At 44.8% G+C, this 16,213-nt stretch overlaps 1 protein-coding gene across 12 annotated transcripts in view; it reads left to right on the top strand.

The window, feature by feature from the left end:
* Window positions 1-16,213, top strand: part of EXOC4 (exocyst complex component 4) — an 817,909-nt gene that overhangs the window by 49,848 nt on the left and 751,848 nt on the right. For all 12 annotated transcript variants that reach the window (XM_040987490.1, XM_040987494.1, XM_040987493.1 and 9 more), the window contains exon 6: window positions 8,326-8,569. In XM_040987490.1, coding sequence (XP_040843424.1) covers window positions 8,326-8,569 — 244 coding nt within the window. The remainder of the gene's footprint in view (window positions 1-8,325; window positions 8,570-16,213) is intronic.

Below are 16,213 nucleotides of genomic sequence, written 5' to 3' on the forward strand. Positions count from 1 at the left end.
TTTTGTTTTGCTGAAAATAAGACACGTAGGTTACAGTGTGTGGTTTTCTATTTGCATAAATGTACTAGTCTCCATAACCTGAATTCATAACTTAGTTTTTTAGGTTAAAAGTTGAACGCAGACCTTTCTGGCTGAGATGAAGGTGGTGGCAGGGCTGAGATTCGTAGGGCTGAGGAGTCGTTCCTCTGCTCATGGCCATTTGGAGATTTGTAGCCTCGCTGATAAGCCATGCAGCATGAGCACCTGATAACTAGCTGCCTGTGGATGAGTTTAATCTTGAGTCCCGTGTGTGGTTGCCTTGGCTGGACCAGGTCAGATGGTCTCTGATGTTGCCCACACCTGCTGGGAGGGGACCATCTGTTTTCTTGCCTTTTGCAGCACTGCAGCTCCTTGAAGCTGCCGCCTGGCTTCACTCATGGCACTCTGGCTCCAGCTTTGGATCTAGAGAGCGTGTCCCACCCTTCTCCGGCATCTCCGACTATTGCTCTGCTCCCTTAAGCAGTTGTGGGACTCAAATGACCCCTCGTGGGTGGCGGCTTTTCCTCGTGTCAGGTGCTGCTCACAGGTGCTGGGGCCAGAACACGGCTCTTGGGGGAACCGTGACTGCACAGTGTACTCTGCACTGTTGAGTTTCTGACTTGTTATCTGTAGGAGTCAATGCGAAAAAAATTTGACTTTCCTGAAATTATGTAGCTAAGTCTTAAGTCCTGTAGTTCTAGCCTTCAGGACTAAATTAATCTGGGTCACATTATTAAAGAAGACTGTGTAAATAAGTAGGATGCAAATTATGTGGTGAAATCTGTTTGACAGAAATTCTGTCTTCATCTTAATAGTGAGCAGTGATTCCTAAGAGCCTGTTTGTGCAGTGCTGGGCGAGGCAGCCTTGAAAGTGATAGCCGTTTCAGAAGGGAATGAGCCGTAGGCTCTTGGGCAGCAAGGGAGTTTGGCGTGTGCTCTTAAAGCTCCCGCAGATTGTAAAGCAGTAGGATTGAGGGTGTCAACCATTCGACTTGACACTTCTGTAGAGTGAGTTCCAGGGGAATCCCTAGGTGGAATGGATAGCCCATTGGGGTGCCATAAGTTAAGGTTGGAGGGGATCCCTGAGAACTTTCCGACTATTATTAAGAATTTTGATTGCTTGTGAATGAATCATTTTTCGGATGTCTTATTTAGAGGCAGAGCTGAGTGGCTATTTTGTGGTGTTTTTCTATCATAACTCATAAGTTAAATGAGAGAATGAATGCATTTTGCAATCTAAGGGATGCTGCGGTCCTGTGAGGTATTAAGACAGGCACCATTGTCATTACTGTTAACGGTTATTGTATTTCTAACCACTGACTTATGTGTGAGCAAATGTTTAGAGCATTGTAAGCATCGCGTAGAATTACCTAATTCTATGTTTGCAACATTTAATTATAATATTTACGTATTAAATGCAACGTCAAGCACAGATTGGCCAACACAGTTAGCTTGGCTTTCCTACATACCAGTGAAGGTCAACGGACACAAGAAAGAAGCAGATACTTGAAGTCTCAGAGAAGTCCACATACGTGCAGTGGAGTTACCTGGTGGAGGTTGTGTCCATAGTATACAGAACCTGCATGACTCAGTGAAAGAAGCTAATGGAGTAATGGGCAAACATAGGAACAGGCAGCCTGTACAGAGGAGAGCCATGTGCAGAAACAGCGAAGAAACTGCTTTTTCGTTTTTTTAGAAAAATCAGATTTCACTCTGAAAATGGTATAAAAACGAAAACTGGAACTGGGTAGGGTTACTGAAGGAACCAGGTTCAATTGAGGTGGTCCTTGTTGAGGCCTGGCCTCCTGTGTGGGAAGTATCCTGCAGCTCTGTGCTTTATTCTCACCAGTCATAGTGCTTTGTGATGTGCAGGGTGACGAGTGTGCGGTTAGGACTAACTGAGCTGTAAGAGAAGCAGAAGCGAGCCCCGCAGCAGAGTGTACACGCGAGCCCTAGACTCCCCGGCCGTCCTTTCATCTGGCCGACTGGACTAAGCAGGAATTCCCAGGATTGATTTTATTCACTCTCTTGCTGGGAATGTGTGAATATTACTATAATGAAACTGGACCTTTCTTTTTGAGACCAGCATAAGTTAAACAATAAAACCCAATGAGAATATAGATTAAATGGTTGTTTTTTTTCTTTTGGTGCTGTTTCCTTAATGTTCATTTATCTTCTAAAGTCTGATTCTGAGAATATTTATATTAAGGAATTTGAGTCTCGGGAAGATGTCTTGGCAAGGTTGTCGACACTGCTCGAGTCTCCCCCATCTCATGTTGGCGTGCCTGCGTTGGTGCCAGCTGCTGTATCTCTGAGCCAGCACCTGCTGACGAGGTGCCGGAGAATCCCAGAATCCCTTGCATTCAACGGTGGGAGCTGCAGCCCAGCACAGGAGTTCGAGTTTCTGCACTAGGTCTGTCCCCAGCCCTGGTCTCGTCCATGCTGGCAGGTGCTTGACCTAGACTGACTGCCTGTCTGCAGCCTTATCTCCTGCTGACTGGTGTTGTATCCTCGTTGAGCTGGTCTGGCCCACACCCTGTTCTAGCTCTTGTGTGCCAGTGGTGTTGTGGCCCAGCCGAGCCCAGCCTGTGGTGAGGAGTGCTGCCTCTTTGCTTGGACTGGCCACCCCAGCTCCAAGTCCTGTGCTCCCCAGTGGAATTTGTGCCATAGTAGATTTCCCCACTCCCATCTTCCAATCTCACACGTGCCAGTGGGTGCTGAGACCTTGCTTGGCATGGGTCTGTCCATCATCCTGGCTTTTGCATGTGCCAGTGGGTGCTGCAGACTGACCCAGCCTGACCTACCCCCAGCCACGACTCCCCCGAATGTCAGATGAGTTCCTGTCAGGTGGCTCCACAGTTCTACCTGGCTCGGCCTGTCACCACCTCAGATTCCCATGCAGATCAGCAGGTGTAGCAATTCCTCAGAGGGAAGCCCACAAGTCTCTTATGGAATTTGCTCCCAGATCCAGTTCTCTCACATTCTGGTGGGTGACATGGCCTACCTCATGCCCCGGCACTTGCTGGCTGATACTGTGATCTAGTCCAATCAGACATGCAGCTTTGGCGTGTACTGGCAGGTGGCAGGTGATGCTCCTTTGTCCAGCCCAGGTCTCCCATGCGGGTGGATGCCTTGGCTTGACCAAGCATGCCCTCCTCTTTCCTCCTCTAAAGAACCTTGTCTCGGCTCCCTCACCTATCTGGTCCGTGGCCAGAAGTCATTGCTTCACGGGCAAACATGCCCTTAACCATTCTCACACCAACAGGTTCCCAGACCCCTTTCCTTGTTGAATCGGCCACACTCCACCCAGGGGCCTGGAGTTGCCTGTCTTTCCCACATATCTCTGAAAAAAAATTAAAATAAGCAACGACACTGGCATATTGGTATGGTTGATACAAATTCAGCATTAACCAGGCCCAGAATGCCAGCTGTGGGCTGCTGTTCCCCCTGAGAGTAACACCTCCCTATAAGGCAACCTAGGGAGTTACCTTCTGCTGGGGTCTTTATTAATGTTTCCTTCTTTGCCATTATCCTGCTAGTCCTTTTTTTAAAATTAAAACTCGCTTATTTATTTGGAAATGAGAATTTCAGAGACATAATGGAGATGGAGAGAAAGATAAAGGGAGAGAAGTCGAGAAGTCTTCGTTCCTTGATTTACTTCCTGGTGACCGTAGTGGCTGGAGATAAGCCGCTCGGGAGCCAGGAGTGAGGCACTTGCTCCCTGTCTGCCGTGTCACTGGCAGGACGTCGGTGTTTGGGCGCTTCTCTGCTGCTTTCCCGAGGCATTGCAGGGAGCAGGATTGAAAGTGGAGCAACTGGGGCTGAAGCGACGATGCGGACCGTTGGCATTGCAGGTGGTAGGTTATTGCACTACATCACAGTGTTTGCCCTGTTTTTGTTAGTCTTTACAACCTTCTTTTTTTTTTGAGTTGGAAATTTAAATCTTGCATCTCATTCTTTCGTTTTTAGTGGCAATGGTATGAATGTTTCTCACCATGAAGACACTGATATGAAGGCTTTTCTTTGTGAATTGTTGTAAGATACTAGTTTTCATTGAAGAGATGGGTACACACACCTCCACCTGCCCCGTGCTCTGAAGGGACCTTCCTCTTGCCCACGAGTCAGTATTTCTCTCTCTCCTTCCCTCCCTCCTTCTCTCTCTTCCTGCATTTCTTTTCTGCTTTAGTCACTTTTTACGTATTTCTATTTTGTCTTGGTTTTTTAGTTCTGGTTTGTGACAGCTTTTCATGTCCCCAGATAGTTGAAGATCAGCCTTGAATCCTATATCTGTTCCTCATGAATTTTTAATATGGATCAGAAGGGGAAAAGCTGGTACCTGAACCAGCACTCAAGTGCGATGCTGGTGGTGCAGTGGCAGCTTTAACTGTCTTTGCTCAGTGCTGGCCCCGTCATAGGTTTTATTCTCTACTTTTTCTCTCTACAAAGCCTTTTGACTTAGCAAGAACAGGAGAACTTTAGTGTTTGCTTATTTTTATGTGTGTGCTTTTGGATTTTGGGCATTTTGTGTTGTCGTGTTACCTCAAGGACCTGGTGTTGGTGTAGTTCTGTATATTGTTTTGGGAATATACTGAAAGGTGGGAACCCAAGGACCCACCTTTGTTAACCCTTCGAAGTCCCAAATGTGAAAGTTTAAAACCACGTTTCTTTTGCTATTTTCTTTCTTTTGGCTTTTGAAGTCTTATTACCTCTTTTAATATATGGCAGTGAGTGAGTGGAAGTCAAGGGTCAGCAAGATTACATGACACAGGGGAGAATACACTCCTGGCAGTGCTGTGGATGTGATCACATGACACATGGTGCGAGGGAGAGTGCATGCCTGGCAGTGCTGTGGATGTGATCACATGACAGAGGGGAGAGTGCACGCCTGGCAGTGCTGTGGATGTGATCACATGACAGAGGGGAGAGTGCATGCCTGGCAGTGCTGTGGATGTGATCACATGACACATGGTGCGAGGGAGAGTGCACGCCTGGCAGTGCTGTGGATGTGATCACATGACACAGGGGAGAGTGCACGCCTGGCAGTGCTGTGGATGTGATCACATGACACATGGTGCGAGGGAGAGTGCACACCTGGCAGTGCTGTGGATGTGATCACATGACACAGGGGAGAGTGCACGCCTGGCAGTGCTGTGGATGTGATCACATGACCGAGGGGAGAGTGCATGCCTGGCAGTACTGGCCAGGGATTCCAACGTAGCACAGTCGGGTTCTGTTTGTTCTGAAGTTCCCTGTCTGTCACTGTGTGTCTTCTCCGCTGGTGTTTGATGTAAATGAGGAGCGCACAGTAAGTGCTGTCCGATGCCAAAGTGATTGAGCAGATGTTTGTGTTACCTGTGCACGGAAGGCCGACCTTCATAACCTCCCTCTGACCCATTTGCCTTTTTGCTGAGATCTTCATTGTTTTTGAGCTCTGCAGCTTTCTCCCTTCTGAGTTGAAGCTGTCGCTGTTTCCTCCAACGACCTAGTGTGTCGCCCTGCAGCCCCCCCCCTACAGCTGGTCTGCTCCTGGCTTTGTGGAAATGGAGCTCCTGTCACGGCTGGCACCAGGCTTTGCCTGCCTCTTTCTGGAGTGGGTGTTACATCGTCTGTAGTTTTCTTTAAAGTAATTTAATCTGCACCTTAGGGGTGCTTAGTTAACATTTTTGAAGTGCCTTAATCAGGAATCTACACTCCAGGGTAGTTAGTTAACATTTGAAAGACCCTAATGAAGATTCTGTCCTCCGGAGTCTCACCAGTGCCTCGACACCTTTCTCAGTCTGCTCTGGCGGGTATATTAATTAGACTAAAAGACATAAAAAAAGTAATTTTGCACTGGTGGGAGAAATATTCAAGGTATGGAGCTGCCCGGGTGCTTCCGTGGAGACATGGATGAGGATAGAGGGTTGGTGGTATGCGTAAGTAGACCTTCCAGTCCCATCCCAGCTTAGTTGGGTCCCACATGCAGGATGCTGTTGGCTCTTTAAATCTCTTCCTGGACCTGTGGGCCAGCAGGGTGTAAGGAGCAGGGCAGGTGTGTGTGTGTGTGTGTGTGTGTGTGTGTGTGTGGTGTGCTGTGCTGTGCTGAGCTGAGGTGTAAGGAGTGGGGCAGGCCAGTGTGTGTGTGTGTGTGTGTGTGTGTGTGTGTGTGTGTAGGTGGGCAGCTGTGTGTGTGTGTGTGTGTGTGTGTGTGTGTTGTGCTGAGGTGTAAGGAGTGGGGCAGGCCAGTGTGTGTGTGTGTGTGTGTGTGTGTGTGTGTGTGTGTGTGTTGTGCTGAGGTGTAAGGAGTGGGGCAGGCCAGTGTGTGTGTGTGTGTGTGTGTGTGTGTGTGTGTGTGGTGTGCTGTGCTGAGGTGTAAGGAGTGGGGCAGGCCAGTGTGTGTGTGTGTGTGTGTGTGTGTGCGCGCGCGCGCTGTGCTGTGCTGAGGTGTAAGGAGTGGGGCAGGCCAGTGTGTGTGTGTGTGTGTGTGTGTGGTGTGCTGAGGTGTGCTGAGGTGTGCTGAGGTGTAAGGAGCGGGGGCAGGCGTGTGTGTGTGTGTGTGTGTGTGTATGTGGTGTGTGTGGTGTGCTGAGGTGTAAGGAGCGGGGCAGGCCAGTGGGGAGCAGTGGGAACAATTGGATGAGGGCATCAGAGTCCTCCACATTTAAGCTTATCTGTCAGTGAGTCTTCACAATCGTCTTTGCCAAATCTTGATGTGGCAAGATACTGAGAGGCAAAAATCAGTGTTTTAGGAAGTGTGTCATTTCTAATGTTGAAAGTGTATTGCAGTGCACACACTGAGTTGCAGGATGCATGGAGGGAGGCTCACCAGTGAGGAGATACCCACCTGTAGTCCTAACGGTGGTGAAGCCTTTCTGACTTTGAGTTAAATTATTTTTGTAGATTTTTTTCCCACAAAGCAGCAATGATTCTTTCTGACCTCACAGGGCTTTTGTGATTATTAAACTAGTCATGGTTGATTATATTATCGTTTTAAATTGTCTTCTAATTTTCAACAGATGTGAGTGAAAGAGATAATATAAATTGATTAATATTGGATCTGTTCAATGTTTATGCTCTAGGAGATTTCAGGAGACAGATAAAATTCTAAACAAATGGGCCATTTGAGGATGTGGCATTTCATTATTCACATCTTGCTCCTTTGTTGTTTCTTGTTTGGCTGCCCATGATGTTCCTGAGCTAGGCTCCCTGGCCTCATGACTGGCCAGTCACCTGCCTGGTGGCTGCAGGCCCAGGGACCCTTACTGTGGGTCCCGCTGCTGACTCCCAGGTAAAGAGCTTTTGTCTTCCGGAATTTGCTCTGCTTCTTTCCTGCTTGAGGCTTTGTTTCTTGGTCTTGCTTCATTTCTTTTAATGTGCAGAACTTGAAACTTGCACTTTGATGTGTTTGCTTTTGTCTGTCTTATTCCAGCCATTTGTGAGCGCAAGAGTTCTTTTTAGAGAAGAAATTTGTAACTTGATCAGTGTGTCAGGTGTAGAATTCCTGACTTCACGGTCAGAGTTCCGTGTGTATTGTGTGGGGGAGAGGACCTAGGCCTGCAGTGGGAGACACAGGTCTCTGATCCTGGCCCTCCCTGCCCTGCCCAGTTATTTGCAGTGCTGAGAAAGGTTGGGCTAAACTATTTCTTCCACTCGCAGAGTGACTGGTGTGGATGAAAGCTGTCCTCCAAAGATCTCAAGACTTTATGGGTCACCAGCAAGATCTGCCTCCAGGAGGTCATGCTTTGTACAAGCATTTTTGTAGAGATAAGGAGTCAGTCCTTTGTGAAGTATCTAATTTATCACTCTTTTTTTTTTTTTTTTTACTCCCTTGTTCATACTGTTTTCCCTTTATTTCATGTGCTTTTAAAAAAATCTGTTGTAATTTTAAACTTTCGCTCTTATGTAGGGATTTATAATTTATGTTTTTCTCTAGTTGCTTATTATTGCTAACTGCTACATAGGGACTTGGACGTATGGGTGACACTTTAGAATTCTCCCGCAGCACCATGAATGGCATTGTATAAACAGTAAATGCTTAAATATCACAGACCCATGAACTCATGTCAGAAGTAATTCTGTGGAAACTTACTGCTTTTGCATACTCATTTTTAAATGCTTCAACCTCTTATTGCCAACTGGTGGGTATAATTTGATAGTAGAAATATAATGCTGTGACACTTGGGTGGTTACTATGCAAATTAATTTAATTGAAAAATCTTCTCTGGCTCTTTTAAGGGAGTAATCAAAACGGTCATCCCATTTATTGGACTGCTGTGTTTTCAAATTTTATAGTGGGAACTATTTCTGATTAATTTTTTAAATTTGCAGCAAAGGACATAAACCTGCAGGACATTAAAGAAGATTTAGAACTGGATCCAGAGGAGAACAGCACCCTTTTTATGGGTGTCCTTATCAAGGGACTGGCCAAACTGAAGAAGATTCCAGAGACAGTCAAGGCAATCAAGGAGCGCCTGGAGCAGGAGCTCAAGCAAATCGTGAAGAGGTCGACAACCCAAGTGGCAGACAGTGGCTATCAGAGAGGAGAGAACCTCCCTGTGGAAAACCAGCCAAGGTGGGTGGACGCGCAGTCTCTGTGTCTGATCTGACAGTATTGCATTTTCTATGGTGTCTTCATCTGTTGATATTATTGCATTTGGACTACTGTGGCCCAAATGGACTTAGGTAAAAACAGCCTGGCTATGCAGAATTTCCTTTATTTTTGATGTCTGTATTCACATACATAGAATGGTAAGATTCAGGTATATATCTATAATAAAGGTGGTTTATGTTCAAATAGATTATTGGGTGAAAAAGTTGAAAGAACGTGATCTTGAATATGTACTGGTTACTAAGTGTTTCCGGAACTTTATGTGCTATTAACTCATTTCGTTCTTTCTACAACTCACTGAGCTAGTTTTCGTGTCTGCATTTTGTAACCATAACGACTGGGGCTTAGGGATTAGGTAAGTTCAAGCTCACTGAACAAGTGGCTGATCTTGTAGCTGGTGATAAGTCAGTTTGATTCCAAGCCCATGTTTGGGGTTGGGCATTGGGCCTCATGCTTAAGCTGCCTAACTTTCACTCTGGTGTTGCTTGGTTCAAATCTCAGTTCTACCCCCTGACTCTGCTTGGTGTTACTGCAGACCTGGGAGGTACTTGTGGTACTCAGATCATTAGCCTTCTGTCACTCACATAGGAAACCTAGGCTGTGTTAACTCTGAATGAAATTTACAACTGGATTGATTTCTGAAGATTTTTAAAATCAATTATTATTTATATGTAAAATAGAACATGAGAAAATTTAAAATAAATGGACTCCAAAAAGTTTAAAAAATATCTGGGAAAGTCTACACTAAATGGACTACTACAATTTCCTCCCTAAATTTACATTCCTCTAAAAATAGATAAAATTCCTAACTACTAACAGTAGCATTTCTTTAGTAACAGAGAGACTGTTGGACCCATCAGACACAGTTTCCTTGCAGGTCTAACACTTTAGCAAGTGACAAGACATACTCCAGATACATTTTCATTTTAATTTTCATTTTATTTCAAATGCAGAGACGCACAGATCTGTTATCTGGTTTACTCCTCAAGCACCTGCAAGAGCCGGGGATGGCCCAGGCTGAAGCCCCAAGTCTGGAATTCCATCCTGGTGTTGCTTAGGAGCAGCAGGGACCCAAGCACTTGAACCTGCTGCCTGCCAGGGTGTGGGTTAGCGGAAGTGGAGTAGCTGAAACTTGATCCATGCATTCCAGTGTGGGTGCCATCAGCCCAAGCAGGTACTTAACCATGTACCATATGCCTGCCCTTGAAGATTTACTCATTGTGTGTATTTCAGAGCAGAGTGAGAGAGAGAGGGAGAGACAGACTCATGAGCAGGGAGCTCTCAGTTGATTTATTCCCACAATGCCCGTGATGACTGCAATTGGACCAGGCCAAAGCCAGTGGTTGGAACTTTGTCTAGCTTTGCCTTAGGAGTCACAGTTATGCGATTACTTGAACTTTGAGTCAGTCATCCACCTGTTGATTCCCAGGTATATGCTGCAAAAAGCTGAAATTATTATGAGCCAGAGCCAGGATTTGAATCTAGGTGAACACATAGACACACATGAGAGGAATGTGTGTTCTCAGGCAATGTCTTAGCCACTAGGCCAAGCACTCGCCCACAGGATTTTTTGCTCTGCACTTGATCTTGGTCAAAAGGCTGAAAAGCAGTAAGATATGCTTTAGAAGGAGTTGCCGGGTTATGGTGCTTAGAGGAGTTGCAGCAGTAAGTATTCCATGTACTCTTGCATGTGTGAAAACACATGTCTTTACTGGTGCCTATGTTCACTTCCTTATTCTCTGGTCACTCCTGTGATGACATACTAAAGTTGGAGAATGCTTCTAAGTTGAACTTTGCTTTTTATCTTTTTTTGCGTGGCACATGAAGTTTTTGAAGATGTTTTGACTCTTTACTAACAAATTATTTGAAACCTTCATTTGCTATTTGGCCTTTTACTGTGAGTCCCTGAGTGGACATACCAGGCTTTCATAGGGAGAGAACATAACTATAGCATATATTTTCAGAATGATGTACAATGTGAAACTTGTGAATTTTTTCTGAGGTTGCCCATGAAGTCAGAGTGAAGTCCTGGGAAGGTCACCTGTCTGTGTGCTGGCACACGAAGGAATTGCCGTGAGGCTCACGCCGCTGTGCTGCTGGGGCTGGCTGCGTCCTTCCTGTGCGCTGTGTGTCAGTGTCAGCTGTGTGCCTGCTGACTGATTCTAACACTGATCATGCTTCACACTCATGGTTGTGATCAGTGTTCTGTTTTTCTTTTCCTGGTTTCTCAGTCTGTGAAGACCATAGGTTTTCAGAAATACATGGGATTATTGCTTCAAATGTTTAAAAAGTATACTGCTAATGTTTTTGTAATTCAGAGTTCAGAACACATTATGAGGGTATGCTGGTTCATAGAACACTTTTATAAAGTGATCGTGAGAGAGCCTAAGAGCTCAGGCCCCAAGGTTAGTTTTATAGAATAAATGCAATGTTTATGGGAAGGGAATGAAATGAAACAGTTGGCATGATTTCTTATAGACCAGTGGACGGTGTGAGGCATGTGTTTCTTTTTAAAATTAGAAACGATCCCTTTTTGCTTTCCTCTCTCCTTTCTGTCTAGTTGTGTTGCTTTTATAAGTACCTAAGATGCAGAGCTTGGAGGAATTGGCCATTTATTTTATGGGAAAGTCATTTAAGAGCAGCTTTGAAGCAAGGTCAGGCATTTGTCCTTGTGGTTTTCTGTAGCCATTTGCAGGCAATGCATGCAGCACCTGAACTGGAATGAGGAAGGGCCTCTGTGTAATTTAGATGGGCAGTTAATTCAAATCAAAGCAAGCGGGAAGCAATTATGATTCCATTTGATTACATATATCCATGAAAACATGTTTCAAATATATACAACTGTTAAATATTGAATGATGTGAATATAACAAACCAGGGACATACAGAAGGAATTTCACTGTTCTTCAACTAGTATGTCTCCCATGCAGCTTTACTGGCAATGTTTTGAAAACAAATGAATTATTTCTTTAACATATGGGGCTCATTAGTTCAATTTCTAACGGAAATGTATAATTCCTTGTCATGGAAGGTTTCCTACTTATTTTCCTGAAAAACTTAAATAGATTAATTGATAACAGCTCCATATATCACTGTGGTGAATTAGGTGTATCAGCGATGGCCATAGTTTTTTCCATAATCACGACTTTGAACAGCTGTCTGATTTCGTATCATCCATTGGTTAGTTTCTGGAAACGGGGTTCTTGATTGAATAAATTAGAGATTTTGTTGAATATCACCTTTTGCAAAGCTTAGTTTTGTGTTTAGTGAATCAAAAAGTCTGCTGTGAAATTTCTTTGTTTTACACACTACAGCAAGTGCAAATTAGAGAATAGTTCAACTAGAGGAAATAGTTTATTTAACAAGTTGTTGTAAGTTTAGATATCTGCATTAAGGTTACTTCTCTCTGTCAAATGGTGGGTGCTGTCATAATCCTTTTCTTTTTTGGGGGGAGTGTATTTGTTGGTATCATAATGCAAAGGGTACTCGTCAAGTAGTACCAGAGTTCTTCATTGCAGAGGCAGACAAGCTGTGCTATGTGAAGTTAATGCCTTGGTTTGTGTAGGAGTGGTGGTGTGTGAGTGTTTGTGTAGGAGTGGTGTTTATGTATGTGTATTTATGTAGAAGTGGTGTATATGTGTTAGTGTGTTTGTGTAAGAGTGGTGTGTGTGTGTGTGTGTAGGAGTGATGTGTGTGTGTGTAGGAGTGGTGTATATATTAGTATGTTTGAGTAGGAGTGGTGGTGTATATGTGTGTTTGTGTAGGAGTGGTGGTGTGTGTGTTAGTATGTTTGTGTAGGAGTGGTGGTGTGTGTTAGTGTGTTTGTATAGGAGTGGGGTGTGTGTTTGTGTGTAGGAGTGATGTATGTTTGAGTAGGAGTGGTGGTATGTGTTAGTGTGTAGGAGTGATGTGTGTGTGTGTAGGAGTGGTGGTGTATATATTAGTATGTTTGAGTAGGAGTGGTGGTGTATATGTGTGTTTGTGTAGGAGTGGTGGTGTGTGTGTTAGTATGTTTGTATAGGAGTGGTGCTGTGTGTGTGTAATGTGTTTGTGTAGGAGTGATTGTGGATGGGATTCAAGCACTTGCATGTGGATCTTGGGCTGTGCATCGTATTCTCTGGGCTCCTGCAGATCCTGGTCCATTGTCTTGTTATCTCTGGGCATTTTGAGGAAGGCGCTGACATTGTGTTTGTAGTCTGCTGTAGGGCGAGGCGTGTGCGTTAGCATTGTTTTGTTAGAGCAGAATTTCTGTGACAACCAACTTACAGAGAGAAGGTGTATTCAGCTCATGGGGTTGGCAGTTCAAGGCCTTGCTGAGGACCTCATGGCACTGGCAGATGGTCATGGCAGGGGAGTGGCTGCAGCAGAGAGCAAGAGTCCCCAGAGTACCGTGAATCCTTTAATCATAGACCTTTGCAAACCATAGCAACACACAGTAGCTATCTACAAAAAAATTTAGGATATTCTTTTTCAGAGCTAGAGAAAAATGATCCTAATATTTGAATGGAAACACCAGAGACTCCGAATAGCTAAAGCAATCGTAAATGGTAAAAGTAAAGCTGGAAGCATCACACTACCAGATGCTTTTTGGGGGGTTAGTTGGAAGCAACAATAGCAGGTGTCTGTCCTGGCACTTTGAAAATAGATGTGACCACATCCATCAGTTCATGAAACTCCCTGTCACTGGCTTTGTGCAGCCTCCAGCCCGTCAGCTACTTTTTGCTGTTGCTTCCCGGGAAGGAAAGAGTCTTCCGTGGAGCCAAGCCACATGAGGACAGGCAGCTGGCCTCCACCTTCACTGCCAGGGACGGCTGAAGTGTCCACCTGCACACTCATTCTCCTCCTCCAAGTCTGGTGTTCAGTAGCGTGCACTTCACACTGCATGTGCTCATTAAAACAAGGTTATCTCATTCATTAAAAAAAATGCTTTCCACATACCTCATGGCCGCGATGGCCCTGGATCTGTGGCTGGCAACGTTGGTCCTCGTTACAGTGCAGCTTGTCTCCATGAGCGCCAGGGCTCTGTAGAGCTCGTCAGTGAAGGGGTGATGGCCATGCCCTGATCCAAGATGATGGCCACAGTACTGGATTGTAAGATGTTCTATAGGGCAATTATAATAAACACAGCATAGTACCGGCACAAAAATAGACATGTAGATAAGTGGGACAGAATTGAAACCCTGAAAATTAATCTTGGCATCTATAGTTAACAATGTTTGAAAAATGAGCTAAAAAATCACTCTAGAGAAAAGACAATTTCTTCAGAAAATGTTTTCCGGGGACTTGGATCTCTGCACACAGAGGTATGAAGCACTACCCTCATCGCACACCATATATAAACTCCAGTTCACAGTGGGTGAATGGTTTAAGTCTGAGCCTGGTACCATCAAATTACTAGAGGAAAATCTTGGGGGAACCTTACAAGACAAAGGCATAGGCAAAGATTTCTTGACGTAGTTCCCCACAGCACAGACAATGAAAGCAAAAATAGAAGGATGGGATTACATCATGCTAGGAAGCTCTGCACAGTAAGGAAAATAAGGTTACATGGTGGTGTAGTGTGCTGACCCTCTGCCTGTGGCACTGCACTTCCAGTTCCCTGGGAATGGCCTCAGGCCTTGGGCCAGTGCACCCATGTGGGATCCCTGAAAGAAGCTCCTGGCTCCCAGTTTCAGACTGGCTGAGTTCTAGCTTGGCAGCCACTATGGCAGTGAGCAGGCAGATGGAAGATCTCTCTGCCTCTCTTCCTTTCTCTTTCTTTTTCAAGTAAATAGTCTAAAACAGGCAATTGCCAGAATGGGAGAAAATATTTTGAAACAATGCAACTGGTTAAGGACTAATATTCAGAATATCTCAGCACTCAAGTTCAGCAACAAAGCTAGCAGTCCGGTTAGAGGTGGGTAAAGGATGTGGGCAGGCGGATTTTAGATGAAGTGCAGATAACCCGCAGACATAAGAAGGTGCTGAGGTTCACTGCCGGTCAGGGAAACCCACGTAAAAACCATAATGAGCGTTCACCTCATCCTGCTGCAGTGACTTTCATCCAAAAATAATGGTAAGGATGTGGGGGAAAAGATACCCAAAGAAACTGTTGGGAACACAGATTAGTACAACCTTATGGAAGCCAGCCTGGGGACTCCTGAGAAACAGCTTTGTGACAGGACAGAGCCATCCCACTCCTGGGAAAAGCAAATGAAACCAGCAGAGGAAGTCAAATCTTGGTACCCTTATTGCAGCTCCATTCACAATCCATAATACATGTCCATCAGCTAGGCGCTGGATAAAGGCATTGTGCATCTCTGAATATATATGTCGTGTAATGTATATGTGTGTATATATTTATGCACATATATATGTCCTACATTTATCTGTGTCTATATATGTATACATACCTTCCACTACATGTATTTATATGTGTATGTGCATTTTTATACACAAACTTAGCCATAAGACCAATAAAATCTTGGGGGCAGCAAAATGTGTGGAGCTAGAGACCATTGTTCCTAGTGAATTTAGGCAGACTCAAAAATATTTTTCTATTATTTATGGTGCCTAATATATAGAAACCTCCCCCCCACCATCACCACAACAAAGTTCATCTGAATGTGTAAGTAAAGTTTTCATCTTTCAATTATCATTGATAGCACTTGGCTACATTCCTGTGGAACAGTGGTCTTTCTACCTTTGTAAGATTTATTTTTATTGGAAAGTCAGATATACAGAGAGGAAGAGAAACAAAGAAGATGATCTTCAGTCCTCTGATTCACTCCCCAAGTGGCCTCGACCGTTGGAGTTGAGCCAGGAGGAGGGCAGTCTTGGTGCAGAAAGTGCAGCCCTGCCTGTACCCCAAGGCCGCTGGTGGCAGGTGTCTCAGGGAGGGCTGGCTAGTGGGGTCAGAGGCCGAGAGTGCTTAGAGACTCATTACCAAGCAAGAGAATCAGCCCAGTTACCTGAATAAGTCCTCTAGAGACCATGGACCCACACACACTCATGCCCAGCAGAGTGTGAAGGATAGACACCAGAGTCTTCAGTTGTTGTCTTTGGGAGGTGTTTTTTTTTTTTAATGGATACTTTACCTAATGTTTCACTGCTGTTCATAGAGTAGGCAATAGGCTTTTGAAAGAAAAATGATACTTGATTTGGAGTAAAAGGGATTTATTTTTAATTTAGGCCCAGTTTGTAGCACATCACCTGAAGTTGTTTGAGGTCATCATCAACCCCAGAGCTCAGAAACCTGGCTTGATGAGGAGGGAACTGACACAGGAGGAAGTGATGAGGGCAGCACCCAGGGCCACGGTTGTGTTATTTTTACTGTTTCATTCTATATTGCTAATAGGTTTTTCCTGTTCTTTTCATACTGCAGATGGGGAATTAGCACTCTTCAAATAGTAACTTCCTTTCACATGAAACCTGTTATTAATGAGTGGTAAAACTTATCTCCATCCCTTAAAAGTGCATAGTAGATAACCTTAATGACTAAGTGGACTCACCTCCTGCTTGCAAAGAGAAGAATTTGCTGAACTGAGCTGGTGAAGACGCTGCCTGTTGAGCCCCAAGTGGGGAAGCCGAGACCCTTCTGAGATGGTGTAGCTGATGCTTAGTGCCATC

This window comes from Ochotona curzoniae, unplaced genomic scaffold (assembly GCF_017591425.1).
Source record: "Ochotona curzoniae isolate NIBS_2020 unplaced genomic scaffold, NIBS_Ocur_1.0 contig_4692, whole genome shotgun sequence".
Classification (NCBI taxonomy): domain Eukaryota; kingdom Metazoa; phylum Chordata; class Mammalia; order Lagomorpha; family Ochotonidae; genus Ochotona; species Ochotona curzoniae.